The 11,219-nt window shown below is 46.4% G+C and overlaps 1 protein-coding gene across 1 annotated transcript; it reads right to left on the bottom strand.

Annotated features, from left to right (window-relative positions):
- Positions 1–4,032: 4,032 nt before the first annotated feature.
- Positions 4,033–9,372, bottom strand: LOC131687570 (uncharacterized). Its single transcript, XM_058971659.1, has one exon. It carries the CDS (start codon positions 9,370–9,372, stop codon positions 4,033–4,035), a length of 5,340 nt encoding a protein of 1,779 aa, XP_058827642.1.
- Between the last annotated feature and the right edge of the window lie 1,847 nt (positions 9,373–11,219).

Genomic DNA, 11,219 nt, shown 5'->3' with positions numbered 1-11,219 from the left:
TTGTGTGGTAACTAGAAGTCACCATCTTGGATTTCTAAATGACGGTAAATGTCTATTATTGGTGTCTGCTGACCATATCTTTTTAAATATCTATGTTGGCGGTGGTTCTGTTTTGTGGTAACCGGAAGTCGCCATCTTGGATTTCAAAATGGCGCTAACGATCAATTTTTCGGTGTCTGCTGACCATATATTTTCAAATGACACCCATATTGATGGTGTTTCTCACTATTTTGTGGTAACCGGAAGTCGCCATCTTGGATTTCAAAGTGGCAGCAATCGTAAGTTTTCGGTGTCTGTTGACCATATCTTTTCAAATGACACACATATTGATGGTTGTGTGGTAACTAGAAGTCGCCATCTTGGATTTCAAAATGGCGGTAAATGTCTATTATTGGTGTCTGCCGACCACATCCTTTCAAATATCTATGTTGGCGGTGGTTCTCACTATTTTGTGGTAAGCGGAAGTCGCCATTTTGGATTTCAAAATGGCGGTAATGGTCAATTTTCGGTGTCTGCTGACCATATCTTTTAAAATGACACCCATATTGATGGTGGTTCTCACTATTTTGTGGTAACCGGAAGTCGCCATCTTGGATTTCAAAATGGCGCTAACGATCAATTTTCGGTGCCTGCTGACCATATCCTTTCAAATGATACCCATATTGATGGTGTTTCTCACTATTTTGTGGGAACCGGAAGTCGCCATCTTGGATTTCAAAATGGCGCTAATGGTCAATTTTCGGTGTCTGCTGACCATATCCTTTCAAATGACACCCATATTGATGGTGGTTCTGACTATTTTGTGGTAACCGGAAGTCGCCATTTTGGATTTCAAAATGGCGGTAAATGTCTATTATTGGTGTCTGCTGACCATATCTTTTTTAAATATCTATGTTGGCGGTGGTTCTGTTTTGTGGTAACCGGAAGTCGCCATCTTGGATTTCAAAATGGCGCTAACGATCAATTTTTCGGTGTCTGCTGACCATATATTTTCAAATGACACCCATATTGATGGTGTTTCTCACTATTTTGTGGGAACCGGAAGTCGCCATCTTGGATTTCAAAGTGGCAGCAATCGTAAGTTTTCGGTGTCTGTTGACCATATCCTTTCAAATGACACACATATTGATGGTTGTGTGGTAACTAGAAGTCGCCATCTTGGATTTCAAAATGGCGGTAAATGTCTATTATTGGTGTCTGCTGACCACATCCTTTCAAATATCTATGTTGGCGGTGGTTCTCACTGTTTTGCGGTAAGCGGAAGTCGCCATTTTGGATTTCAAAATGGCGGTAATGGTCAATTTTCGGTGTCTGCTGACCATATCTTTTAAAATGACACCCATATTGATGGTTGTTCTCACTGTTTTGTGGGAACCGGAAGTCGCCATCTTGGATTTCAAAATGGCGCTAACGATCAATTTTCGGTGCCTGCTGACCATATCCTTTCAAATGACACCCATATTGATGGTGTTTCTCACTATTTTGTGGGAACCGGAAGTCGCCATCTTGGATTTCAAAATGGCGCTAATGGTCAATTTTCGGTGTCTGCTGACCATATCCTTTCAAATGACACCCATATTGATGGTGGTTCTCACTATTTTGTGGTAAGCGGAAGTCGCCATTTTGGATTTCAAAATAGCGGTAATGGTCAATTTTCGGAGTCTGCTGACCATATCTTTTCAAATGACACCCATATTGATGGTGGTTCTCACTATTTTGTGGTAACCGGAAGTCGCCATCTTGGATTTCAAAATGGCGTTAACGATCAATTTTCGGTGTCTGCTGACCATATCCTTTCAAATGACACCCATATTGATGATGTTTCTCACTATTTTGTGGGAACCGGAAGTAGAGGTGTGCGCCGATGCATTTTTAATCGGCGGCGGCGTAAGCGACATTTTTGGCCGGCGGCGGCGGCGTTGGCGGCGTCACGCCGTTGGACCCTACCGGCGGCGGCGCGCCGGCGTGACGAATATTGACGCCTATGTAACTAAAAAAAAATTCTTGGCTGTACAATTCCTTCCCTAAATTTTCGGTTTCTATTGTAACAGACTTCATACATACAAACATACGTTACAGCTTAAAGAAAATCTAAAAAAATCATCGCCCACGATGTACTAGCGACATCTGTTAAACACATTGCACAAAATGTAATAGGGATCTTTAGGGGTGTGCGGGTTAAGGCATATTCTGATGCAGATTAGTACCGTGAGTTAATATCTCAGGTATTTTTAAATTTTTTGGCCCGAAACTATTGAAAAAACCTGTGGTGGTGTGGTGTGGATTACCTAGCGGTGCAATTGTGCCTTTCTCATTTCTCTAAACTATGGCACGGAGGCTTTTTATGTTCAACATAATTGTGGAAATGTCCATTACATTCTTAGTACACTTTGCACTTATATACAATGGCATGCCAGCCACGAACTTGATGAGCTACGTTACGACGGTGAAACACTTGAAACAAAAAAATATCATACTCCATTAGGCTAATCAGCATTAGATCATTATCTGCTTGCTAACTCATTTTGTCATGCGGGGGTGGGTATGTGAGGAGGGCGAAAGTCCCATCAACGAACGACTCCCCAGCTTAAATTGGTATGCTTTTTGATACAGTGGTGGTTTAAAGATGATGGGGTTGAAGGGGAGGGGTATGAGGGCTGGATGGGGTGGTGGTCTGAGGGGTGATTTAAAGAGATTTTTAAAGGAGGGGAGTGAACAGTAGAGGGGGGTGTAACCCCTCTCCGTAAACCATCAACTACGCCCCTGTTAAAATCCAGAAACCTTATCCGAGTCGAAAAAAAAAATGGGGAATTAGGTTGACGTTTTTCAGAGTGATTGCATAACCTTTCTATATGAGAAAGGCAAAAATGTGCCAAAATCCAAAAAAGTGAATCGTAGTCAAATTTTTTTTTCGAGTTTGCATCAAATCTCGACGTTTCATGCACCTTGAACACATTTAGCATCAAAAATAAAAATTCTATTTTTAATTTTTCCTATAGTTTATATGAGAAATTTCTGTGTGGCCGCACTCTGAAACCCGTAATTCCGGAACCAGAATTCCGATCGATCCAAAATTCAATAGCAGCCGATGGGAAGGTTGCACCTTTCATTTGAGACTAAGTTTGGGCAAATCGGTCCAGCCATCTCTGAGAAAAATGAGTGACATTATTTGACACATAAGCACATACACACACACATACACACACATACACACACATACACACACTGTTGGGTTCTAGTCCTTTACCTGGCAGGGTCTTCGATAGCGGGTGCGCAGGCAATCACCAAAACCAACATCGAGCGGGTGAAGCTTCAGGTGGATGGGGAAAGGGGCATGCATCCAGCATGCAAAACCAATTGTGTCACTCCAAGTGCCAAATCCTTCCAAAGGGACAAGGGTTTCTCCGCAGGAACCACACCAAACGCACTTTTAAAACGGCCACCGGATTACTTTCCGAACAACACTTTTATTCTTAATAACAATATATTTATACGAACACAAACTCCATGCAATTTATTCTTATGACTAAATTACACTTAAGACTATACAATTTAAAATTCCGACGAGCGGGCTTCGACCCGTGGTAGTCCGTGACCTGGTTTAATTCCAACTGCCGCAACTGATCCGAGCACGTCATCAGCAGACCAGTGCAGCACGATCGGGATCGCTCTCCTGCGATGTTTTATCTCGGGTTGAGTATCGATCACGCTCTTATCAGCCTTCCTTATCACCCCACCGGGGTAGTAGCACGGGCGACGGTGCAGATGGTGCTGCCGGTGATCTTCCTTCGCACGATGTGTAGTAAGCTCTCAATCCAGTCTCTCGTTCTTTTTCGGATTATCATGATGATCGATGTCCACATACTGATAGTACAGGCGAGATGACCATCAGATGTTGAGAGGATTATTATCCAGGGTTGTAGTACTAGGGGCGATCTTATTCGTGAACATCCTCACCCACCCAGAAATATCGTAGATTTCTGAAAAAATAAAAAAAATCCTCTTCGGTAGGACAGGAATAGGGAAAGGGTGCTAGGATTGCTGATTGTGGACTTCTGTTGGCTGTATGTCATCGTTGTCATCCGAAGTGGGTAGCAGGCAAAGCTTTTCGACCGGACGAGTTAGCATACCAGTAGCGGTTTTCAGTGTGACTACTCGCACGGTTCCATCGTCACCAGGGTGAGTTTGCACGATTCTACCCATTTTCCATCGCATTGGAGGTTGATTATCATCTTGTATGACAACTAGTTTTCCAATGTCGATACGAACAGCCGGTTTCCATCGTTTGGTTCTGCCTTGAAGTTGACACAGATATTCTCTGCGCCACCTTTTCCAGAAATTCTGCAGTCTCTGCTGGGTTAATTGCCATTGGGTGAGACGATTCATGGGAACTACTGTTAAATCTGGATCGGGGACAGCCTGAAGAGATTCTCCAACCAGGAAATGTGCAGGGGTTAACGGCTGCAGATCGTTCGGGTCATCAGACATGGGTGTAAGTGGGCGAGAATTCAGGCATCCTTCAACTTGGACTAGTAGCGTGTTCATGTCCTCTGGGGATACTGGAGTTTCGCCTACCACCTTTAGTAGATGATTTTTTGCAGATCGGACTGCGGCCTCCCAAATACCGCCAAAATGTGGGGCACTCGGTGGGTTAAAGTGCCATTGAATCCCTTCCTTGGCTAATTGCTTGGACACAACGTCATTATGATGGCTGTCTTTAAGCAATCGTAGGAAATCTTGTAGTTTATTACGAGCACTGACAAAGTTAGTGCCATTGTCGGAGTATATATCTGTACACCGTCCTCTTCTGGCAACAAAACGTCGTAGAGCCTGTAGAAATCGATCTGTGGATAAATCTGTGACCAATTCGAGATGCACTGCTTTGGTACACAGACACACGAATATAGCAATGTAAGCCTTAACTGACGTGCGCCTTGGAACTGGTCGCACATAGAGGGGTCCAAAGTAGTCGACACCTGTGCGAGAAAATGGACGGGATACGGTGACCCGTGAAGCTGGTAGATCCCCCATAAACTGCTCTACGGTCGATGGTTTCGATCGGAAGCATATCTGACACTGATGGATAATGTGTCGAACTACACTCCTGCCTCCCAGCGGCCAAAATCGAAGCCTAACAACTCCCAACAGCAACTGTGGTCCAGCGTGCAGAAGTCGTTCATGGTAATACCGTAACAACAAGCGTGTAAATATGTGCCGAGTGGGTAAAACGGCCGGATGTTTGGTGTTTTCAGACTCCATCGAATGCTTTAAACGACCGCCAAGTCTGATCAACTGGTCTTGGGAGACAAACGGATTAAACCATCGAAGCGGTGAGCTCTTGGAAACCGCATTTCCCTTGGAGAGCGCCTTCCATTCCTCAACGAACACCTCCCTCTGAACCAATCGAACCAGAGTGTTTTCCGCCTTCTTTAACTCATCAGTAGACAGGAACGTAGGGGCTTTTCTATCCTTCCGCGGGGTTTGTAGAAGTTTAATCAGACGCAGCCAGTAGGCAGTTCGACGAAGAAGGTCACTGTACGACGAAAATTTGCCAATGTATAATTGGTTGAATTCAGCGATTGTTGAAACCGTTCCAGCTAGCACCGTGTGTCGTTTCTCCTCGTCTCCCTCGTCTATCGGTAGATTGTTTGGTAAGAGAGGCCTATGCTCTTCCGTCTTCTCTAACCAGCTCGGTCCTTGCCACCAAAACGTATTCAGAACGATGTCGTTTGGCGAAATCCCTCTCGAAATAAGATCTGCCGGATTCTGTATACCAGGTACGTGACTCCATCTTGATCCTTGTGTAATGGACTGTATTTTTGCCACTCGGTTGGCGACGAAGGTGGTCCAGGTCGTTGGATTAGCCGCAAGCCAACGCAGGACACAGGTTGAATCCGTCCAGAAATAGGATTTTACCGTGATTTTTATTGACTTGTCCACCTTTTCGTAGAGTTGTGCTGCTAAAAGTGCACCACACAACTCCAGCCGAGGAATCGTCTGACATTTTAAGGGGGCAACCTTTGATTTTGAGGTCAAAAGCCTAACCTTTACCTCCCCGACTGCATTCTCACTCCTGAGATACAGACATGCTCCGTATGCCTTCTCCGAGGCATCCGAAAAACAATGGATCTCCACAGATACCGCGTCTGTGATGATAACACAGCGGTCGATACGGATTTCATTGAACAGTGGAAGTTGCTCGTGATACTTTCTCCAGGCCTCACCCACCGTTGGAGGTAACAGCTGGTCCCAATCTAGTCGTTGGTCATTTTCGTCTCGCAACGTCCACAGCAGCTGCATGAAGATCTTCGCTGTAGTGATAGCAGCGCCCAACAGGCCTAATGGGTCGAACAGTGTAGCAATCACCGAAAGCACGCACCGTTTGGTAAGAGGAACTTCTGTGTTCAAATTGGGGATGGTGAACTGAAACCTAAGTGTGTCGGTTACTGGCATCCAGGTCAGTCCCAAGGTTTTTATCGAAGGATCTGGATCCAAAACAATGCCTTTAGGTGATCGGATGGCAAGCTCTTCCTCCTTGATTCCGTTCAGTACGTCGGGACAGTTCGACGCCCACTTCCGTAGACGAAATCCTCCATTTGACGTCATTGCTTCTAGCTGCACTCGCAGATCAATTGCAGTTTTTACCTCGTCTGCTCCTGTGATGACGTCATCCATATAGGTATCCTCGATGGCTGCCTTGGCCGCTAGTGGATACTGCTCCTCCTCATCTAGCGCTAATTGTTTTAGCGTTCTGGTGGCCAAAAATGGAGCTGGCTTAGTACCGTATGTTACCGTGTTGAGCTCGTAGGTGGATATCTCCTCGGCAGGCGAGTTGCGCCAGAGAATACACTGCAACGGTCGATCTTCTGGGCAAACGTTGATTTGTCGGAACATCTTTTCCACGTCGGACACGAGCATGATTTGTTTTGTCCGACTGCGTAGGATAATGGAACGGAGGTCCTCCTGTATTACCGGCCCCACCAGTAACACGTCGTTTAGTGATAGTCCGGAAGAAGTCTTGCAGGAAGCGTCGAATACCACCCGTACCTTGGTAGTGGTACTGGAATCCTTTACCACTGGATGGTGTGGCAAATAGCACCGTTTAACTGAATCAGTAGCAACTTCTTCGACCTTCCGCATATGACCCAGATGCAGATACTCCTCCATGAATTCAGTATACTGCTTCCGTAGATTTCCGTCCCTAGCCAACCTACGCTCGGTTCCTTGAAGGCGTCGGAGTGCGATGTCCCTTGACTCGCCCAACCTTGAGATAACGTCTTTATCCTTGGGTAGGGAGACTGTGTACCGACCGGTTTCATCCCTTTTAACCGTGTTCAGAAACAACTCTTCGCAGCGTTTCTCTTCCGGCGAAAATGTGTTGCCAGACTCGACTTCCTCACAAGACCAAAATCGAGACATCAATGCGTCCAAATCCTCCGTTGTCGACATATTGCAGTTGATGTGCAGTGATCGACTAGGAACCGAAAATCCTCCGCATACGACCCAGCCGAATACGGAATCATTAAGAGTCGGTAATTGTTCCCCCAGGGAAATTCTCCTTCCGGTTTCGAAGAAATCGAAAAACGCTTCGATTCCGAGTACAAGATCCACCACCTTAGATTCGAAAAATGCAGGATCTGCCAACTGGATATTGTTCGGAATTGCCCACTTATCGGTGTTAATAGTGGTGGCCAGAAGGTTGACCGTTACCGTTGGAAGGATTAGGAAGCTCAACTCTCTTGAGTATTGAGACACCCGGGACCGTAAAACCACTTGTATCCTGTGTTTGACCTTGGTAGCTGCTTGTCCAATTCCGACGACAGAAATATCCACTCGATTTCGAGTAACCTGCATGCGCTGACTTAATCGCTCAGTCACGAAGTTGCTTTCCGATCCCGAATCTAACAGCGCACGCGCCGGAAACCGATTGCCATCGTCGTCCTCGATCACGACGATTGCTGTAGCCAGAAGAACCTGGGATGAATACTGGTGAGCCGCACCAGCAACCAAAACTTCTGTGGCTGCCACGTTAGCCACTTGGGATGAAGTATTTGATGATTCAGTGGGAACTGAAGGCTTGTTGCCCCTAGCAACTGCCGCAACCTTCGTGTCCTTATTCGTATCCCTTTCTGACTTGAAGCACACAAGAGTATGATGCCGACCCTTGCAGCTCCGGCAAGAGTATTTGGATTGGCACTCTTTTGCTTGGTGTCCCGTTCTGAAGCAATTCCGGCAGAGGGAATGAGTTTTCAAAAGGCCGTCCCTCTCCGTAACTTCCATGCGCTGGAATGCACTGCACTGGTAAAGCGGATGATTTGATGAGCAAGCTACACAGCGTCCTCCAGACATATGGGTTGAACTGTAACTTGTCTTCACTGGTGGAAGCCTTTGTTTCGATTGAATTTGCTGCTGCTGCTGAGCACCCCTAGTGTCAGCAGACTTGGTTGGCAAGCAATCCAAAACCTGGAGTCTACGCCGCAAGAAGTCAAACAGATCTGCAAGTGTATCTGTCTCCTTCATAGCTGAGAACTCTTCCCAACCCCTCCGAGTAACCGGATCCAATCGTGTAGTGAGGATGTTGACCAGCAGAAGATCCTTGTAGTCGGCTGACTGAATGATCTGGTCAAGAGTCTGCACAATTCTCTCAAAACCTTCAATGAGAACGTGCAGATCGGTAACGGATTCCTTAGGAAGGGTGGGAAGGTTGAAGAGGGCTTGCACCTGCCGTTTCTTCAGCTGCTTACTGTTGTTGTACCGCTTCAACAGCAAGTCCCATGCCACCTGATAGTTGGCCTTAGTAATCTGAAGCGGATCGATTAGACTCTTGGGTTCTCCTTGTAAGCATCCCTTCAGGTAGTGGAACTTCTCCACTTCAGGAAGATCCGGTTTCCAGTGGATGAGCGAGGTAAACAGGTCCCGAAAACTCAGCCATTCGTCTATATCGTCATTAAATGTCTGCAGCTTAATCTGTGGTAGACGAACATGATCGATACCGCCCCGCATTGACGAATCGCCAGCTCGAAGGGACTGCTCCAGCAGATTCGGCTCCTGCAGCTCCTTGGCCTTGTCCATAAGGAAGGACTTGACCTCGTAGTACCGGTCACTGAACTCCATACGCTCCTTTTCCCAAGAGTTCCCTTCAGCATTGTAGTCGTCATGGGAAAAGATTTCAACCAAAGTTTCACTGAAACCTTCCCAAAGCTCGTCTAACTTACACAGGCGTACATCGACATCAGTAGCGGTATGGGATTCCTTAAACACCTGCACAAACCGCCAGATGTCATTGAAGGACAATTGGATCTCCTTCATCCGGGCCGTCAATGCCCTCATCGACGGTGGCTTCTTGGAAGTTGTACTGCCGGCAGCAGGCATGGTATTTCGTCACAGTAAATTGGAAGAAAGAGAGGCGGTGTAGTGCTCTGCAAGGTGACCTAGCTTCGCTAGGCATATACTGTATTATTTTACCCGACAGAAAGGTAACTGTACTCCAGTACAGTGATTAATCCTCGCGGTGTCCAGCAAAGTCCAAAGCTGGTAAGCTCGATCGAAATTTTAGGCAGCAAAGAGGAAAGCAATTGGTGTAATATCCAAAATGTCGGCTTCGGCCGGGCATATACTGTGGCAACTCACCCAGAGAAACCAGCAGCGGCGAGAAATCCCAGCGAAGACACCTCAAAATTCTCAGAATAATGATAATTGTTGCTTAACAGGCGATATAAGCTCAGCAAAGTGATCCAAATGCAGGAAAGGCTCGAACGACAAAATATAAAACAGCGAAGAGGAAAAGGATGTGGTGTAATAACCAAATATGGTCGACTTCGGCCGGGCATATACTGTGGCAACTCACCCAGAGAAACCAGCAGCGGCACCAAAGACCCGGCGCCGACAATCGATCCAATAACCGAAATCAATCGAAGATATGAATAGCCCAACGGGCAATCAGGGCTCAGTAAAATTGGTGGCAAAGTCGAAGAGGATGGAATTCCAATTAAAATGTGTATTTTCTGTAATTCTAGCTTCGGCAGTATACTAAAATGTTCACTCACCAAAGCAAAACTGTTGTGAAGCTCCCTCTTCGTGCCAGCAATCATCCGATGAATGGTTTGTTCAGCAAACTGCAGCTGATACAGCAGCGTAATGCGTCGAAAGTCACTAAGTGCTGTGATGATCCTTGGGGAAACGATATGCAAGCGAAAAATTCCTTCAGCACATCAGCAGGGCAGTATGGTGTAACACCGAATTATCTCCGTGAAATTCGATGATCCTCGGTTGCCACCAGCACAATGGCGAAAGCAGATGAAAATGGCGCCAAACCAGGATTAGCGAATCGGCTTCCCTTGCCTCAGAAGGGAAATGTTGCGCCGGTCCAGCGATCCAGGGAAATGATGAGAAAGGTCTTTTCCAGTTCCAGGAAAATCCGACTATTGATGATCAACAGCTTGTCCTGGCGATGCAGTAGGTATCATGCAATAACCCACTGGCGATTTAGCATGCAGAAATGTCGACCAAGTTCCGAGCAGCAAGTGGCAAAGTCCAAACCAACCTCTACCGCGATGGCGTATCAAACCCAAGCGACGCCTAACCCAAAGCGCGATGGAGTATTTCAATAGCCTATTATTGAAAGTGCGATGGCGTCCTGAAGCGTCGGTTCATCCAGTGACGTCAGCCCTGTGCTAACGATTGGGAATACCGGGATGCGAATATGGTCCAGCATCCGGCTCGAAGGACCAAAATGTTGGGTTCTAGTCCTTTACCTGGCAGGGTCTTCGATAGCGGGTGCGCAGGCAATCACCAAAACCAACATCGAGCGGGTGAAGCTTCAGGTGGATGGGGAAAGGGGCATGCATCCAGCATGCAAAACCAATTGTGTCACTCCAAGTGCCAAATCCTTCCAAAGGGACAAGGGTTTCTCCGCAGGAACCACACCAAACGCACTTTTAAAACGGCCACCGGATTACTTTCCGAACAACACTTTTATTCTTAATAACAATATATTTATACGAACACAAACTCCATGCAATTTATTCTTATGACTAAATTACACTTAAGACTATACAATTTAAAATTCCGACGAGCGGGCTTCGACCCGTGGTAGTCCGTGACCTGGTTTAATTCCAACTGCCGCAACTGATCCGAGCACGTCATCAGCAGACCAGTGCAGCACGATCGGGATCGCTCTCCTGCGATGTTTTATCTCGGGTTGAGTATCGATCACGCTC

The sequence above is a fragment of the Topomyia yanbarensis genome, chromosome 3 (assembly GCF_030247195.1).
Source record: "Topomyia yanbarensis strain Yona2022 chromosome 3, ASM3024719v1, whole genome shotgun sequence".
Taxonomy (NCBI): Eukaryota; Metazoa; Arthropoda; class Insecta; order Diptera; family Culicidae; genus Topomyia; species Topomyia yanbarensis.
This window is presented reverse-complemented; position numbering and strand designations above follow the sequence as displayed.